The sequence below is a fragment of the Phyllostomus hastatus genome, unplaced genomic scaffold, assembly GCF_019186645.2.
Source record: "Phyllostomus hastatus isolate PE091 unplaced genomic scaffold, TTU_PhHast_1.1 phas_scaffold_93, whole genome shotgun sequence".
Taxonomy (NCBI): domain Eukaryota; kingdom Metazoa; phylum Chordata; class Mammalia; order Chiroptera; family Phyllostomidae; genus Phyllostomus; species Phyllostomus hastatus.
In genome coordinates this window covers 11,029,282-11,049,319 of record NW_025334042.1, presented here as the reverse complement: position 1 = coordinate 11,049,319, position 20,038 = coordinate 11,029,282, and the positions used below count along the sequence as shown (strand labels likewise).

The following is a 20,038-nucleotide window of genomic DNA, read 5'->3' as shown; positions in this document are numbered from 1 at the left end:
TCAGGGGTTGGGCAGATTATTTGGATGCCATAGTAAATGGTGTTTTTACAAAATGCAACAGTTGAAGGATGACTACCAGTTGCAATACTTCAAACATGTTCATATTTTGTAGTTGTTGTTTTTTTGTGAAAGATTGAAGTTAGGTAAGAATCTTACCTGAGTTCTTTGTTGTCTCCAAATAGTCTTCAGGTCCTTTGGCTTTTCTGAAGGCGCTCCATATGATCACCCATAAGTGGAACCTTATCAACAAAACACACAAGCAAGCAAAACATAAGCAAAGACATTGAAATAAAGAACAAACCAGCAGTAACCAGAATGGAGGGGGAGAGGGATAATGGGGGACAATAGGGGAAGGGCCATCAAGGAACATGTATAAAGGACACATGAACAAAGCCAAAGGGGATAGGATGGAGGGTGGGGCAGAGGGGAGTGGGGGAGGGGATGGAGACACCTGTACTTGAACAACAATAAAAATAATAATAATAAAAAAACACTAGAAAAAAATGTTCTCACTGTTTATAGGGTGCTCTGCTTTCAAGAGCTCTGTAGGACTAAGTGTTTTTGGTGTGTTCTGGGCCCTGGATTTCTCACTGACAAGCTACAGGCTTGAGGGGTGAAACACATCATTCAAATCAGAATGTGAAAGGGGGCTGCTCTTTTGAAAAATTTTGTGCTGTTGCCTAAAAATTGAGCCACAGCTGGAAAGTGAAGCCTGATAAATGGAGGGTGCTTTTAAACTGGTATGAGGGGGAGGGAAAGGAGGAAGAGGAGAGGGGTATAAAAGTTTCCAGTGGAGATTTTGACAAATGTCTGGGCGCAAGTGCAAGGCTAATTGTGGTTGGAGTTTTTCCTTCATGTTTCCATGTTTGCAAATATCTTAGAGTTGTTGATGGGTCCGTTTTATATGATATTGTTTTACAATAAAGTAATAGGTAAGCTGGAGCAAAGATCTGGACCAGGCAGGGCATTAAGGACACTGTGGTTATTAAAATATAACACTCAAAACTATAGACAATAAAAAAGTAAGTGGTTTCTGGGAGTTGGGGAAAAGGAGAGTGGAACATACGATTTTTAGGCAGTGAAAATACTGTGTCTGATACTATAATGGTAGATACATGCCATTATACATTTGTCCAAAGCCATAGATTGAACAACATCAAGAGTGAGCCTAATGTAAAATATGCACTTGTGGTGATTATAATGCATCAATGTAGGTCCATAAATTATAACAAATGTATAACTCTGATAGGAAGAGAGGGTATATGGGAAATCTCTGCACCTTCCACTTAGTGTTTCTGTGAACCTAAAACAGCTCTAAAAAAAGCATATGGGGTATCTGCATCTATATCTCTGTATCTATCCCAGTAGCTTTTGCTTTTGCTTATGCGTGACTGCTATGGAAAGGAATGTTACAGAATTTCCTCTAAGAGTGTTGTGGGAAAACGTCTGGTAGAGCATTGTGAGATGGTCTTGCACAATCACTGTGCACTTAGGGGAACACAGTGCAATCCAACATGGAGAAACATCAGTTGTGTGCAAGTTACACAAGTGCATTAAAAGGGAAGACTATGAATTTTTTAGGCACCCTACATATGTTTTACAACTAGTTTAAAAGAAATGAAGAAAAAAAGAGGTGAAAAATTAAAAACCTCAATGCAGTTTGAATTCTTTGATAGAGGAAAAACGTGACTTTTAGTGTGAGAGTGGCTCTTAGAAAACACCTTTAGAGACAATGAGCTGTTTTGAAAAGCATAGTCTAAGTGAAAGTGTTTTTGATAAATAAAATCTAAATTGTTCTACAAAACAAAGTGGAAGAAATTTTAATTTCTGACAGTAGGGAAAACAAGGGTTTTGGGCCTGGGTAGTGAGAGGATGATTGAGCAAGAGAGCAGCCAGCAAGAAGGTCCTAAAAGGAAGGACAATTAGAGACTAATCCCCATTAGAAGGGACGACCTTGAACCTTTAGGGGAGCACATATGATTCACGTTCTCTTCTGAGGCATAATCTAAGCCCCCACCAGCCCCCCAACCTTCAGGGGAACCCTATCATATGGGGCAGCCATGTGTCCAGGATTGCTGGAAGAAAAGTGTCAGGGGAATGAGTGAAGAAAAAGCAATCACGAGAAGTGAACTAATGGCTGTGGATTCGGAGTTGAACAGAGGCAGGAATTCATGACCTTCAGGATTCCTCTTCAGTCTCAGGCAAGACACAGACTTTGACTCGTTTTGCCAACTGCTGCTAGTCATTTGTCTCTATCTAATACATAAATGTCATACGTGTAGCATCTACATTAATTTCATTAAGTAAGCATATATTATAGACTGCTAGCTACTACAATATGAAGATTCAAAGATGAAGAGGAAATACTTTCTATTTTTTAGATACATGATTGTTGTGGAGAAGACAGAGCAATAAATCATCATTGCAACCATTCTGATATATGTCATAGTGAAGGTATTTAGAGGGCTTTTGAAGTGAAGCAAGGAAGAAATTATTAACTCTAGAGATTATGGAGGATTAAAGATAGAAAATGAATAAATTCTGCACTAGCGCATTTATCTGAGTCTTCTGGTATACAATGGAACTATTAGTTCAATTTTACCTGATTGATAGGACCTTTTAAAAATATGTTTTGGTAGGAATCCTGTTTATTCTGAAGCATTTATAAACCTTTCAAAATAACATGAGTTTTAAAATAACAGTATTTTAAAATAGAAACTTTAAATTCCCTTTCTTCCATTCTGGGCATTCACTGTTTTCTCAAGTGTAAGCCAAAACCAAAACAAGCCTTTTAGTCCATGCCATTAGAGTTTAACTTATAAAATAAAAAAATAAATTGGAAGTTAAAGTGATTTGAATTTATTGGCCCACAGGGTAAAGAATTCCAATTTTAAAGACTGTGAAATGGGAAGAGGCTTGCTCCACCAGCCCCGAAATCAGTCCCACCACTTCTAGAGGCACATAGATGGAGTGACATTTTCGGGCTAGGATGGCACACAGGACCTCAGCTAACCCATTACTTTGGTTGTGTTAATACAGACCAAAATAGAATTAGTTAGATTTCATTTTGGTAATTTATTGAAGAGCCAGTTATGAAGTGTCTTCTGTTCTTGAGATAGAGTATAAATGTGAACTGCTGTGTGCTCAAGTAGAGAGCTGTCAATGGCATCCAGTGGTAAAACATTTCTTTGTTTTTCAAAATCAGCATAATTAAACTGAAATATATTTCCATATTAAAGTAGATGGCAGAAAAATTCTTTCAAGCAATTTGTTTGAGATTTGTTTTTATTTATGGAATCATGCCAATGTGCAGTAAAATTAAGAAATCAATTCACCAGTAATTTAAGTATAATACCACAAGCCACTTTTTCTGTAAAGGACCAAATATTAGGTACAATCACAAAACATTTCAACATCCACCAAAACAAGAATCATATAATTTCCCCAAGAAAACACATTGAAATTATTCTGTATATAACATATTAAGCTTGGGGATACAGAACATTTGAAAAACAATTCTAAAAATGGAATATTAAATATACAATATTAATTATTAATATATTTGCTATAGTAATGAGCTAATACATTATAGAATGTGTCATAAACCCTGTGATATAAATACAACTATCTTCATGTGTGGGAATGTTAATTATTTTATTCAATAATAATTATCAGTTATGTTGATATTACCATCACATTTATCCTCAGATTTTTTAACGACCCTGGGACACAAAATTATTTAATTTACTCTATGATGTTTGGTTTTATTTAGAATATAAATCAATGTAAAAATATGATGTGATATTATATTTTATAATATAAAAAAGTAATGGCATTTAATTTTTAGTTATATATTTTTAATACTGACATACTATAGGTCAAATATATTTTTTATTCATAATAATTTCCTATGCCCAACATTGAATTAGAATAACATTATTTAAATGCATATGTATGCAATGGAATCACACAATTTGTGTGACTCAACTCATCTAGGCTGCCTTGAGGACAATAACTCATAGATAGTTCTTCAATTTGCTCAAATGATCTGAGGTCAAATTGTAATGAGAATTTTCCTCTAATCTGTATTGCCCTTCATTACTGATGATTGCAACTGTTGCCAATGATACTGATGCTGCATGCACTAAAAGGGTAATAGGGAAGGAGAGAAGGGAAGGAGGAAAGTGGCTGCTTTTGCCCCTCTGGCCTAGCATCCCAGATGGCCCTGCCCTGGGCTGACTCTAAGTAGAGCTGTTGCCTCCAGTATGAAAATCCAAAAGGACTCAGTTTATGTGGACCCGAAGGAGGTTATTCACTGATATTTGGGGTGAAGGACTAGGCTCAATGTCTCCCTATATAGTTCCTAATTATGATTTGGTGGTAGAAAAAACTCTGAAGCTATAATTTAAAGCACCTGGTGTCCAATTACATTATGAAAATGTAGGTTTTAGGATCTAAAAAATAAAACTTTAAGATAATTGGATGGCTCTACTTGTGTAATAACAAATCAAAGTTGTGTTTTTTTAAATCATTAATGGTTGGTCCATTCCAGGAAATACAATAAATTTAGGAGGGTACTACATGTTACTAGGACTACTCAATATTTTTTTCTCTTCAAAAATCACACCCTTCTCTCAATTATGGCTGAAGACTGCTTGGATGATGATAGAAATTCTGCATGTAAGACAAGTATATAATTAACCATGGAATTTCACTAATTATCTTCACAGTTATGTTCTAAATGGTATTTTAGTATAAAAGCTGGGTAGTCTTACACCTTAAAAATACATGTCCAAAGATGAACATATTATGTACTTTAAAATGTTTTTTTCATCATCAATTAAGAATTATCAAATGCCCAACACACAATACCACCAATTTCTCCTTATAGGTCATTATTTATCAATCACTTTCCCATACCCACATAGACACTTAATATTGTATACTTGCAGACCTTGCCACAAATAACTGTGCAAAATAAGGTGGTACAACACACTCATTCTTAACTGCAAGCTTTCATTTGACATTGTACCTCAGGTCTTCTCTTTGGTCAAGAAAGGGAAATCTCTTCCCAAAACAGTCTTTTTCCTTAAAACCCACTATTTCCTTTCTTCCAAAATAGGCAAAACTACTTCAATTTGGAATATTGTTTCAGGACACATGAATATCATTTATGGGCATAAAATTCAGCAACTATAAAAGTTAAGCTTCTCAGCCTAAACCACAGAGAATAAGACCACATACTTGCTTAGTGCAAAACTATCACTAGATTGCCTGGTGTCTCCCCAGACCTTTTTCCCCTGTCTTGCCTTCTCATGCATTTAAAAGGAGAAAACACAGCTGGGCGGGTTGGTGTGCACCTTATTTGATAGGTGTTCCTGGAAGTAAAATCCAAACTGCATTGCTTTACATTTTGACAAGCTACAAGAACCATGAGGTTATTATTTTAGAAAAAGATAGATTTAGAAAAAAAGTGGGCTCATCTTTGTTCCAACTCAAAAAGCTTTAGTTTTTTAACGCAGTTGTCAAAAGGGCAGACAGTGTTACAGAGGGCAGGGTTACTGAGATGCTGCTGTGCCTCTGATAACAAAGAATTGATCAACTTAATTGATGGCTCATATTGGACAGTGCCCTTTAAGAAATATATTTGTTATTTTTGAAAAGCAGAATTCTAACACCTCAGGGCTTAATCTCTATAAAACATTGGCAAGCTTTTTTTAGGTATATCAATCCAGGGAGTAAAAGATCGGAGAATTTGGAAAGGCCAGAGAATGAAGAGGAGTGAAGCTGATGGTTCCAGGTTCTCACAGCGCTCTCCGGTCTTCAGTTTCTTATCCATGGAGTTCATTCCAAGAACCAACAATACTATTAAAATAGCTGTCACTTCCTTTAAGAGATGCAAAATACACATGATGTATCCTCCAATCTAAGAAGGAAAAGGAGCCAGACAAAACAGGTTGAAAAAACCCAGTCCCATTAATAAAAAATGCAGTAACAGCATCCAAATGATGTTGTAATTTACCTCTGTCTAGAAATGAAAGAAATGGATGCTCTTGGCTGGCTTTGGGTCACCTGCAGTCAAAGGGGAGCAAGTTCTATCTTTAACTTGCAAAACTGAAGTTAGGCAGAAGTCAGCCTTAGTGGTCACTGGCAGTAGTTTCCAATGAATCAGCGAAGCTATATTTAAATTTTAGGATCTTGTACCCCAGACATGAAACCAACAAATTCTGGTTAATGAAAAGTAAACAGAAAAGGGCTGAGCAATTCAGAAGGCCCCAAGACTATAACAAAAGCAACTATCATTTGTATAGCACTTGGAAGTTTATTTATGAAGGTCTTTCACACACTTGGTTTCATATAGTCCTCACAATAATCGCAGGAGGTAAGCATCATCAACTCCGTTGTACAGCCAAGGAAATAGAACTTTTTTGTATGTTTAAGTGATGTGCCTAAAGTCATGCATTTAGTAATGAAGGAAGCCAGATGAGGTTCAGAGCAGTTCTCTCTCCATGTCCATGACATCGAGGTCAGAACCCTGCCCCTCAGCTACTGACACTGTTGGATAGGTGGGAGACCAGAAGGGAAGCCCAAGCTATTTTTAATTAAATGTGAGGGGACATAGTATATCCTGAGCCACTTTTTAGCAGACTCTCTTATCTATGAATCTGGATTCCCTCAACATAAAGCAATGATCACGTTAATATCCAGCATACTCTTTTGTTAAAGGGTACCGTCCAATGGCACAGTGTTGTAATTCCACAATAGTCAAAACATATTTACGACGTTCCAGAGACAGTGTGCATAGCACCTTGGACACTCTGCTTCTACTCTTCTCATAAAACCTAGGATTCCTGATACAAATCTGACTTTAAACCAACCTTGCAGTGGGAGAAAAAAGAAAATATCAGTGAATTGACACTTTTTTTTTCTAGGCTGCAGCATCTAAGTCCACTGGCTTTTCATAACTGATAAAACATCAGGACCCTAAAGGAGGGAACTGCCAGTTCTGAAGTTCCTGTTTTGAAATCTAGGTGATTTATAGCTTCTAACAGAACTTTCCTCTTTCCACTCTGAGCCAGACACCACCTGTTCATATAGGCCTCTAGCACTCATGCCTCTCCAAGGCACCATCCCGCGTCTAGGCCACAGTTGAGGCAGCATTTTCTGATGTGTAAATTGATTGTATTGGATGAGAACAATTTCTTTCAAGTCTCTTCTAATTCCTTTCAAACACTAAGGCTGACTGAGGATGAGCTCACTTTGTTCAGCAATAAGGCCCCTACATTATATGACTTTTAAACCAATCAAAACTTAGTTATGTCAGAAATAAAAAGAAAAGAAAAGAAACCAACAACAAAATATAAAGTCAGGATGGTTATGATTTTTCCTTTAGAAACTTCTCATATTTATTTCTGGGAATTAGACCTGAAAATTTCAGTGTAATATTTTTTATTACCACTCTGTATAAAACAATTCATAGCTTTTGGTCATAGCAATGTGAAGATGCAAATAGAAAAGAAACAGAATCTTGTACCCACGAATTGATTTATGCTTATCTCATGTAGTTCATTTGTTCTCATGACTGCTAGCTGGATTCAGCCAATGGGCCCCAAAGTCTGTTACAAGAGTCAGCTGCATGATTGAGGGGCTCATGTTGAAATAGGAATGAATCTGATGAACTTGGAAGATTTAGGCGAGTCCTTCCACGTACTCATACTGTTTGTGGGGCTTCGGTTGTTAGTGTAAGAAGTCTGTCTTCTGCTCATACTGTCAGAGTCTTCTTTGTTGAATGCTTGCTTCATGTTTTGGCAGCACGGGAAGCTTCGGATGAAGTCTTGTAGGAGATGGCCACTAAAAAACATGTATATCCAGGGGTTGCAGCAACTATTCAAGGAAGCCAGTAATGCAGTGATGGTGAAGGTCGGATTTTCTGACTCTAAGGAAAACATAAGAGGAGATTATTCAAATAGTTAAATGCAAATAACTGAGCACGGTAAAAATTTATGGGTTAACAAAGAAAATGAAGTCTTTTGTTAATCATTTAGGGAAAGAGGTGGTGCATGGAAATTGCTTGGTTATAAAACATTTTCATAGGCAAAATGCCTTGAAATTCACTCAAATATTTTAAAAAACCATTAAAATATTTAAATAGAATAAGTGGAACTTTTAAGGGGTTAAGAATATTAAGTAATTTATTTAAAAAATTTCTGCGTCTTTTAAACTAGCACCAGCATGTGCTAAGGGACACAGCACTTACAGAATGGCTGCAATTTCAGCGACATTTCAAGTCTATACCCACATGCACCAAATTGTATTCATCCCAATAACTCAGGCAAAAGTATGACATCGTGGACCATGTTTAGTAGTTTCAAGGTTTTCAATATTAAAACATAATCTTGTAATAACATAACTGTATAGTTGAAATAGGTCCCTGAAGGATACAATATTTAGTTGTTTTTCTTTGGTTAGTTAGAAAATTCTTTTGATTTTAAAAGAAAACCATCTTTGTGGTTTCAACAATCAAATTATATTATTATTAAGAACAGCTGAATTAGAAAATTCTGATAGGCTTTTGAAATATTTTATGTTACTTTGCACTGGTAAACTCCATACATATTATAAACTTTCACAGTGGAACAACAGATAATATGCCTTTTCTGAAGATAACAATAATCAGCAAGGACTGACTTTCCCTTGATTATAAAATGTAAGTACAGTCTTCTCACTCATGCTATGCCAGAATACATTCATCATTCTATACTTTTAAAGGTGGTTGTAATCCATGACTAAGCCTATTTAAATAAAATGGAAAACATCAACACACCTACACATGAGTGAAGAAGTTTTTAGTACCATGTCTAAATCTCAGTAATTATTAAACTGAATTTTTATTTGGTTGGCAATAATGAAGAGGCTGCTACGACCAAACAAGACAGAAAATGGGAAACCAAAAATATAGCATTTATGTTGTATTTTTCATCTGTAATGTTATAGTCACAAAAATATTTTCATTTGTTTGAATTAAATTCACTCTCATATGTTTTATCTGCACATATAACTTCCAAAATATTTCACATATACTTCACACCCAATCCCAAATAACAAGACAGGTCTTCCCAGATACCCATTTTCCAAGTACAGCTGTTGTTGGTAACATCCTATATGCTATAATTCTTTTGAAAGTTTTTTTCTTACTAAAAGGAATTTTTTTCAAGATACAATATTAAACAATTCCCTTTGGTGTAAATTCTTGTGAAGTTAATTTCTTTAGTCTGTAAAGGAATTAAAATCAAACAAGCTGGTAGGTGTAGAGAACACTCTCGGTGAACTACTGTACTGCAAGGGTTGCACACAGAGGTGTATGGATATGTGTGAAGACATTGCTGAAAGACTAATTAATTTGTCTCACAATTTTAGAGTTTTTAAAAATAATTCCTCTGTGAAATATCAGAAAAAAGAGCGTTAAAGTAACTTTTAGAAAAAAAAACTTAAATAAGAAAAGGAAAACTAGCTAAATGCCAAATTAGAATTATTGACTTCTTAAAGAATTCTTTCTTCAGAAAAAGTCTGTCCATTTTACCCTTGCCCTTGGGGCATTTCGACAAAGTTTTTGTATTAACTGTGGTATTTTTTCACAAACTAGCAAAAGCAGTTGTGACAGTAAAATTAATCCCTTGAATCCAATAGATTGCAAAGCGGGTAATTAACACAGAGGTTAGTGATCGGCAGGAAGTCATTTTGTTTTTGTAGTTGTGTGGCTGCTCACTTTAGGGCGCAGTTTCTGCATTTGTGGTCTTCAGATCACTGCAAGCTACACATGCAGATTGCTGGGGCCCATTCCAGAGCTATTGAATCAAAACGTCTGGGGCAGGGACCCCAGGAATTTGCTTTTTTGATAATCTCAGGCAAGGTGTAATTCTCGGGCGCACAGAAGTTTAAGAAGGACTGTCCTAGAGGATGTGATAAGAAGAACCCCCACCCCTGCTCCCGCGGCTCCATCCCTGCACCTTCCTCTATGGCCCCGACACCTACCGACCCATCTGAGGTTCTCATCCCAGACAGACCACATCTGGACGACGAAGAAGGGTGCCCAGCAAACGATGTAAACCGTCACGATCACGAAAGTCATCTTCACCGTACGGATCTTGGCGCGGGAAATGGACTTCACGCTGCTGACGCAGGGCTCGAGCAGGAGCCCGTTGTGGAAGGCGCCGCCGGGGCCCTCCGCACCCTTGCCTCCGCGCAGCGCAGTCTTGCCGCGGAAGTTGCGCCAGATGTGGTGGCAGATTAAGCCGTAGCAGGTGCTGAGAATGACCACCGGCCCCACGAAGATGCCGCTCGTCATCCAGGTCACATAGGCGCGGGAACCCCAGGGCTGGATGAAATTGGCCCAGCAGTCGTAGGCCTCGGTGACGTTGTCCACCTGGACCATGGAGAAGACGAAGTACTGCGGCGTGCTCAGCACGAAGCTCAGCACCCAGGCGGCAGCGATCATGAGGCGCGCGCGGCGCGCGGGCTGCTGCAGGGTCTTCAGCGGGTGGCACACCGCGATGTAGCGGTCGGCGGTCATGACCACTAGCATGTACGCCGACACGAACATGACGAACACCTGCAGGTGCTTCACGACGCGGCACAGCCCATCGGATCCCCGGAAACGGTAGGTGATTTCCCAGCACAGCTGCGGCAGCACCTGGAAGAAAGCGACGGCCAGGTCCGCCAGGCTGAGGTGGCGAATGAAGAGGTGCATGCGGGACGTCTTGCGGGGCGTGCGGTGCAGCGCCAGCAACACAGTACTGTTCCCCAGCACACTCACCACGAAAGTCACGGCTAGCACGGCGATCTCCAGCTTGGCTAGCTCCTCGTCGCGCTCGTCTCTCGGCGGACCTCCGCCTTCCCCGAGCGCCTCCGTTTCCCCACTGCTGTTGGCCTCGCCGGTGGTCAGCGGCCACAACAGGCTGGAGTTGCTGGCGGACCCAGCAGCGGGGCGTCTGGCTAAAGGCATGCTGTCCGTGCGGCGCCCCTTCGACTTCTGCCAAGGCTCGCTCCCTTCCCTCCTCCGAGTGTGCGGGCTCCTTCCCTCGCGTCCTCCCCTTCCCGCACTTGCAGCCAGTCGGCTCAGCTATCCCTCCCGCTGGCGTCTCCCCGCGCGGCGTCCCACCCACCAACTGAGCCGCTCTCCGTCCGCCGCCCGCAGCTTTTCCTGCTCAGCCCTTTGTCTACTGGGACGAAGCTGGGGAGGTGCGTTCCGAGCCTCTAAAAAGCACTGGGCTCCAGACTCAACTCTTGAGGCGAGGTTTGTTTCCCCAGAAAGTGCTCCCTCTCGCCCCTCCGGCTGGAGACTGCTCGGTGCCTACTCTCCCCACCTCCCCACCCGCTCCCCGGCTGGTTGTTTATTTTCCCTTCCTCACGTCGGTGACTTGTCCTCTTTACATCACTACTGCTGGGGCGGGGCGGGGAGACTCGCCTATTCCTCCGAGCGATGGGCGGGATCCTGGCGCTTTCCCGCTCCTCTCTTCCAGAAGTCTTGGAGAACAGGACGTGTGATGCCCTTTGTGGGCTTGCCACGGTTTCCTTGAGCCTCCCTCAAGGGCCACCTTAATCCGGCGTTTGACTTCAACAGATGCATTCAATACTTTACCTAGAAACCCCGAGTTCACCGCCGGGCGGACGAGCTCCTGCGCCCAAATTTGGCGCAGGACTTCCCCTCCTCCAGCCCGGGTTTCTCCCGCCGCAGCGAGCCCGAATAATTTTCTTCCCAGGGGAGTTGGCTACGGGAATTCCATCTCTCCCAGCCCCGCTACTCCCCCTCCTCCTTTGCAGGGCAACAACTGGGTGACCCAGAGCGCACGTTCTCCCCTGCAACTTCTTCGCCCGCGCTGCTACCCCGCCCACGTTCGCTCTCAGCAAGGACGCACCCCCTTTCCCACTGCAGCCTCGTGGCCGTGGCCGCCGTGCGTGTATCTGCATCGAGGGGGAAGGACCTCTCAGTTTCTTCGGGGTCGGGGGTGGGAGTGAAGGAAGGCGAACGGAGTTTTCTCTAAGTTAAATCCTTGGGGTTTTCTCCGGGGAAAAGCCTGATTCTCACAGAGGCGGTAGGCGGGAATTGGGCCATAATAGTCCGTGGGGACGTCTCCTCGAGTGGACAGAAAGCAGCTGCCGGAAAACGGCCACCCAGGCAACGCTGGCCAGGGCACCGGAACGGAAAACCTGCCAGGCCCCTGCACTGGAAGGGGTCCGGGCGGTGGTGGGGGGGGGGGGGGGGGTGAGACGGAGTCAGCCGTGGCAGGAAGGAGGCGCTACGAAGGAGGAGTTCTAGAAAAGAACACCTACCTGTTCTGAATTAGTCTGGACAGCGGGAGCTCAGCTGAGGGCCCAAGCAAGACAGAACTACTCTGTGAGCTCTGCGTTTCAACTTTAGTGAAGATATGCTTTGAAGGACAGCAAGGGGGAGCTGTTTTCAGGCTATTTCACGAAAGAAGAAAAAAAAATGAAGAAGCACTATAAGGTTACCTGTACCTAGGAACACGAACATGACTTTTTTTTCATTGTTATTCAAGTATAGATTTCTGCCTTTTACCCCCATCCCAGCCCACCTCCCAGCCCTCCCCACCTCCCTCCCGTTTCCACTCCCCCTTGTTATTGTCCACGTGTCCTTTATACTTGTTCCTGCGAGCCCTTGCCCTTTTCCCCTGAAATTCTCTCCCCTCTCCCCTCTGCTCACTGTCAGACTGTTCTCTATTTCAGTGTCTTTGATTATATTTTTGCTTGTTTGTTTTGTTAATTAGCGAACATGACTTTTTGATCAGAATGTTTGTGTATTGTGGCTGTGGGATAAATTCGATAGTCTCACCAAAATATCTGTAAAATATAGAAAAGGAAACCACAGATTTTCTGAGGTGCATTTCTCAGTGAAAATTCCCTTTTGCTTCCCAGTTTGTTCATGCAGAGTCCCAAGGTTGTGATATTAAGGTTGCTGGACTTGACCTTTGGGGTCCTGCTTCACTGTGGCTGTATAAGCCTCGGTTGATACATCTTAAGAATGGGAATAAAAGTACCTGCTTGACTTACTGTAAGGTTATCATCAGGATCAAGCAAGACAACGTTCTGTGAGGGGAAATGCTTTCAAAACTACAAGCTATCTTGCCTTGGAGAAAATTCATGTTCTCCAAGATATTTAAGAAGAAAAAGATTTTTAAAGTTCAGAGATGTCAATAAGTAATGACCACCTGTCTGGAAAAATCCTTCAAGCAATAACATAGTGGTCACTGACTCAGAGAGGTGACCTTCTTTCAAATTACAAATTACACTATTACTACTTCTTATGAGAAATAACAACCGACTTTAGTGTCCCTGGGTATTGCAGAAGTGGTCCGTTGACCAGAACCCAGCAATTTTATTGCTCTTGGCCCTACCCCTTTGAGAGTTTAGATTTTTTAAGGAGAGGGAACCTGCAGTACAGTGTCACAGATATTCCTTTGGATATTCTTATTCCAGAAACATGGTGGTGGCCTCTTAGGAAACCATTCATCTGTGTTGAGCTCTCTGATCCAATAATCAACTATATCAGATTTATAAAGGTAACTCATTAGGTTATATCAGTGGGCACATTTGGAAGATATTATTTAGTGAACAACAGTACTAATTAATTAGCCATATGTATTGTATGTGTATTTGGCACAGAGATATTATATATAATATAATTCCTATATTATATATACAAGATATATAATATATTATATTATAATATATAATTTCCTGTTGAAATATATATGTATATTTCAACAAAAATGTTCAATGCAGATTCCAGATTCTACTCCCTCTTTAAATCTACATAGCTTTAAAAATGTGTCTGTTTTAATTTTAATGGTTCTATATTCAAAGGAAATTAGGACCATTGAAATACAGACTCAGAATTCAGGTACCTCACTGGAACTGCTATGAAAATTACTCTGTGGAGGTAAAGAAATTGTGGTCCTAAAATATGAAAGGAACATAGTATTTTCTGTGGCATCTTGTGCTTTTACTTAGAGCAATTTGCATTTGTTCTGTACTTCTTGTATTAAGACTTACTGCTTTCTCCCTCTTATTCACAGTGGATTTCAGTTAACATACTTTTGGGGTGTGTGTGAAGTGATGAAAAGAAAAATATGCAAGTTGTGCATACACATCGTGGAGTCATCTTTCTCCTTCATTTGCCAGTCTTTCTCCCAGTTTGCAATTCCAGATACTTTAAGAAGTATTACAATTAATGGAAGCTCCTACCTCCTTCACTTACTAGCTGTGTGACATTGTTTTAATCTCTGAGCCTTAAATTCTTCTTCAGCTGTAAGACCTTGGTGATAAAACAATGCAGTTCCTGTGTTATTTACATATTTGGTTGTTTAAGTTTCTGGCATTTTGTAGGATTCAAAATGTTAATTCTGCCTTTAAAAAAATATGTAAATATCCTCCACATTACCTTTTCTTTGCCAACAAGGTTTTTCGTTTCAATTAAACCAGCATATCTTCAGCTCCTTTCTGTGCAATAGAAGATATTGATGGCATTCTGTACAAGAAAAGAACTCCATGGTCCAATACATTGGAGGAAGTGCTGTTTACACATCCCATTCTCTCTTGGAGATTTATATGTAAAAAAACCTCTGAGAAACCTGCTCAGCTTTGTTTATCTGTTTCCCAAAGCTATTTGACCATGGAAAACATTCATCCTTTTACTTTTCCCAATGCAAAGGTGACAGACATGTCATAGGACAAGGGACATAGTTTGAAGGACACTGAGTAAAGTACTTGGAGTTCCAGAGCGCTTGGCAGCCACCACTGGACTTAGTCAAGAAGTTGAGGGTGTGAGTCAAGAATAACCTACTCTCCCAGGGGCAGGGATTCCCAATATAAATGGGTTATGTTTAGTTTATCATACTACTTTATATCCTTCTTTATAACTGCTATTCAATGTGTCTCACTTCCTTTTCTTAAACTGTCAGTTTTCTTCCTGTTAGTGAGAAATTGGAGGAAATTGGGTATCTGCAGGAGCATTCATTTTACTCCTATAGCCCACAACGACTCCTCCTTCAAATGTTAGTGAATGATGCTGCAGTTAGAGGGCTACTGTCTGGTATTCATACCACTGCTTCTAGCAAATCAACAATATCAGTGGCACCTCACTAGGTCTTTAGCTGGATACAAAGAAGTATGTAAGGATCACTAACATTTATTAAACACTTTGTCTGTGCCAGGCACTGTCACAAGTGCTTTATGAGTGTTTCTTCATTCAGTCCTCCCAGTGACCCTATGAGGGCCATTTCATTGTACATTTGAGGGAGCAGAGGCACAGGGAGGACAAATAACCAGCCTCAGGTAACACAGCTAGCTAGTCAGTAGTAGCAGAGCTGGGATTTAAACAGAAGCAGTTGACTCCTGCAGACTTTACAGTCTTGACCATTACACTGTGCTGCCACCTGTGAGCCTCGTGCTCCTAGGGTCTTACTGATGCAGACGGGGCACTGGCTTGGCTATTGAACATTTCACTCATGCCTGATATTTCTCCTTCAGGACTAGGAGAGTCTATAGGATCTGCACTGGTTATTCTATATCTCTGGTTTCCTCTTTAGTAAACCAAGTACAGGGCAATAATAGTAATAGTAGTAGTAGTAGTAATAGTGGTAATTACAATAGATACGATTAATATTTATTAACACTGATTAAGCTCATAATGCATGAGCTGAGTTTTAATTCATTATTTCATTGAATATTTAAAATAATATCTAAAACTGTACATAGGAATGCACATATTGTTATCCCACTTTATAGATGAATAAACAAAGGTTAGTGAGGGTAAAGAACTAAACCAAAGTCAGACGACTCCCAGCAGCTGAGCTGAGTCTCACATGGTCCACTTGAAGTGAAAGCTTGGGCTCTAACCTCTGTGCCCTACTGCCTTCTTTATACATCACAAGTACTTAACACAGACTGCAGAAAGAATTAACAAATGTTTTAATACAAACTGAGATTTAAAAAATATTTTTAGCTTCTTTTATTTTTCTTGGGGTTTGACAAAGATTAGTTTTGAAAAAATACATTTTATTTCTATTTTTCATCCATTCCTCCTACCGCTCAGCCTGCCACCTCACACACACTTACCAGATGCTTCGACGTTTTCTGCAAGTTCTCTTCTCACCAGCAGGGGGACTGGGGTAAATATGGAATATGTTGCATTTTATTTTCCATTAGTATTTTTATGGTGATAGTGACATGCTTAATGGTTAATTTATCCCTGGATAAAGCAATAAAGCAGACATGCTGCCTGAGAAAAGGTTGAATTCATTGAACTGTCACTTCAATGTATATATGGGAATCTCGATGGTTTACTTTGTCGAAATATTTTAAGGATATGGATGTAAAATGGAATCAACTGGAAATATCTGGATCTTTACCTCAGTGCTCCTGAATAGACTTTTATCTGATTACATGGTAGGTCAATAGAATGAAATAGCTATGAAGACATCATGGCTCCAGTTTCCTGAGAACCTGCAATCAAATGGACATGTGATGCTCTTCATTCGTTCTGACATGAAATATAGTGTTAAAAACAATGAATATGTAACCGATGTTCATGGAAATCTTTTAGCATTTTCCAGAATCTCTGTTTAACTTTGTATTTGAAAAGCCGGTCCATCTTCTTGAGAATTTAGCTATTCTTTCAGTGAGGCTCTCCCACTGCCAGGCGGCGCTTTGGAAAGCTGCTTTACACAAGGAAATTCATGTGCATTTATTTTTTCATGATGGAATGATAACTGAGCGCATGCAGCCACAGAAGACCTGAGGAGAAATAAAAATCTGGAACATATTTTTAACATTACTTTTACTGTGATTATGAGTAAGGAGATGAAAAAAAGAGAAGCTATATGCACTCAGTTATAGTAGCTATATTTTCCTGCTTAGAGTAATATTCTTTTATTTAAAAAATTGGAAACAGAAAAATATGAAGAAAATGAAAACTATTTCATAGTACACCGAGCATTCACAGATGATCACAGTTATGATTTGCTGTGCCTCTCCAGTTCTTTCTTGACGTGTGTATCTTATAGAAAACCGAAAATTAGACCATGTTATATCTTATAATCTGATTTTTCAAATTTGCATCATACTGTGAGCTTTTCTCCATGCCATTAAATAGTCTCCTGTATGATCAATGTCATGGTGCCATAGTTCCCCATCACACTGATGTGTCTATATTTATATTTATTTATTTTATATATTCCCCCTTTTTCCCTAAAACTTGGCCTCCTAGGTTTCTCACTGCCCTCCCCCCACCCCCTTACACACAAGGCTACTAACAGATACCATTTCACTCACCCACCACCAATGTTTATTTCCTAAGATTAAATTTCTAGAAGTAGGATTACTGTGCATAAGGTTATATACAATTTTAATTTTATTGTAAAATCCCAATATATTAGTCTAATTACACAGTATATAGTTATTACAGTTTGTTTAATCAGCAGTGCACGTAAGTACTGATTTTCCACAGCTTGATGGACATGGAATCTGTTCTCTAAAAATAAAATCCTTTTTTAAAGATTTTATTTATTCATTTTTAGAGAGGGGGGAGGGAAGGAGAAAGAGAAGGAGAGAAACATCAATGTGTGGTTGCCTCTGATGTGCCCCCTACCAGGGACCTGGCCTGCAATCCAGGCATGCGCCCTGACTGTCAATAGAACTGGAGACCCTTTGGTTTACAGCCCACACTCAATCTACTAAGCTACATCAGCTAGGGCTAAAAATAAAATCTTTATATACACAAATATTAAATCATTATGCTGTATACCTAAGAGTAATACGATGTTATCTGTCAGTATACCTTTTAAAAAAGAAGTTTACTGCATCAAAAAGAAAGTCTTCAGATTTGACAAATAAATAAATACTTATTTTAATGTGTATAGACTATATTAATAATGAAGCTAAATATTTTCATATAAATCTAATTATATTTTTTCTTGTGCAAATTAGCTACTCACATTTTTGGTCCATTACTGTAATGTTTCTAATTTGTTTTTTTTTAATTTGTTAGATGTCTATATATTTGTGCTATATTTTTGAGTTTATCTTTGGCCTTATTTAATTTGCTTTTAAATTTTATTTATTTTTATTTAGTTTCTAGTGAGATTCAATATCTTTTCAAATGTTTCTAACTTTCTGTGTTTCTTTTTTCCATGTATTATTTACCTATGTCATTTGATTAATTTCCTATTTGGTTGTACCTCTTTTTGTTCTTGATTAAAAATAATTATATACAGAAATATATATGAGTACACATATTCCCATATTCATAAAATACATAAATTTTTAGTTTTCTCAGGTTAAAATTATGAAATATTTTCTTCAATGATATGCTAAAAAAATCCTCCCCCAAATTAAAATTGTAGTTGCTACAAAAAAAAAATTTATTTTAGATTACATATACAGCATTTTTTACTTCTAGATCTTCATTTGGAATTTATTTTGGTGTAAGGAGTGATTTAGGGATTCTACTGTCCTATTGCAATAGCTAGCCAGTAATTCTAACACCATTTACTGAATAAACAACTCTTATGTACCACAAGAGCCTCCAACCCATTAACCTGCCAACTTTTGCTGTCCATCAGTGAGTTTTGTCCTTAACAATACAAATTAATTTGGTCCAATAGAAATGTGGTTGATTTCTGCCCTACAGTACAGATAATACCAAATGCTGTGCTTTATGATCCTATAAGAAATAGTCTTGTATTTGTTAGCAAATTCAATTCAGCAGTCCTGGCTGCCTATGTATTATGCTTCTTCAAATTCACCCCTGAATGGATTTTAACATCTTCCTGGTACTCTTTTTAATTAATATGTTAAGTAAAATTTTAGCACATCTTTATTTTACATTTTCATGAACTGTGTGATTTTCCTTTTAAAAATTTTGCATTAGCAGCCCTAGATGGTCTTGGGAATATGACTCTGTCTTTGCTACATCCCATGCTGAGGTCCATAGCTTTTCTAGCTGGTCTTCTGTTCACCTGGGACAGGCAAGGCAGGTGACAGCTCCATGGTAGCAATCTGGCAGGAACGCTCAATGTTTCCCATTGCTTTGGTCCCTCTTCTCTCTTGCCAACACTGCTCATCCTTGTAGACTTACTCAGATCCACCATCTGTCCCCAGCTTGACTATTCACCCTACACTTTAGAGTGCCCTGCCCTTCTTGAAGACTGACTGCCCGGCCTCCTTCATAAGTCCTCTGTTATTTCTTTCCCCCTTGGGCATGCAAGAACTTTGTTTTATCTCCTCTATGTCCTATGGAGGCAGACATGGTGGGCTACGTCATTCTCTCTGCTTAAACAAACTGAAATATCATATATACGCTATTGATTAAACCCTGGGCATGACTAGTGACACTCTATAAAGCCTTCTCCTTGCAGAATTCCAAGCTGGAAATGGGATACAGTCCTCTTCTACTTTTGGGTTTCCAAATATACCTAGGAGTTTCTATTTCTTCCTTCCTGGAGTCTCGGAGTTAAAATGTAGTGGGCGAAAAGGAGGTTCCCACACTAAGATCTAACTTTTTAAATCTTTTCTCTGAACCTTCTCTATACTCCTCACCGCTTACAATAAACGGCTTCTATTAGGAAGGAAGCTCATCTACAGTCTTACAGTGCAGAGTCCTCCTCCACTCTGTGATCTGGGGCACGATAAGCTCGATTCCCTACACCAGCAAAGGTTTTCTCTTGAATGCAAACCCAGGTTTTAAAATACCTAAAAATTTCTTTTTTTTTTCAAGATCCTGGCATTTGCAAATTAAACATTCTTTGGATTTTGTACTTTTTATCTGCTCTGGACTTAGCTCCATTTTAAAGTTCAAAGCTAAACAATGACCATTCAATTTCAGGATAGATTTGTACCTCCTCTCTCGTTTCCTCCCCTAAGTCCCTTTCACATGCACTCATAGAGCAATGATGATGCTTTCTCCTCTCTGAGAAATGCCAGTGGATAACTTGGAGAAACCAGAATTACTGAGAATAAAAAA

The 20,038-nt window shown here is 39.5% G+C and overlaps 1 protein-coding gene across 1 annotated transcript; it reads right to left on the bottom strand.

The window, feature by feature from the left end:
- Positions 1–7,432: 7,432 nt before the first annotated feature.
- AVPR1A (arginine vasopressin receptor 1A) lies at positions 7,433–12,169 on the bottom strand. Its single transcript, XM_045830151.1, has 2 exons — positions 10,033–12,169; positions 7,433–7,936 (listed from the first exon to the last, which is right to left on the bottom strand). Exons 1-2 carry the CDS (start codon positions 11,000–11,002, stop codon positions 7,650–7,652), a joined length of 1,257 nt encoding a protein of 418 aa, XP_045686107.1. The 5' UTR covers positions 11,003–12,169; the 3' UTR covers positions 7,433–7,649.
- Positions 12,170–20,038: the final 7,869 nt, after the last annotated feature.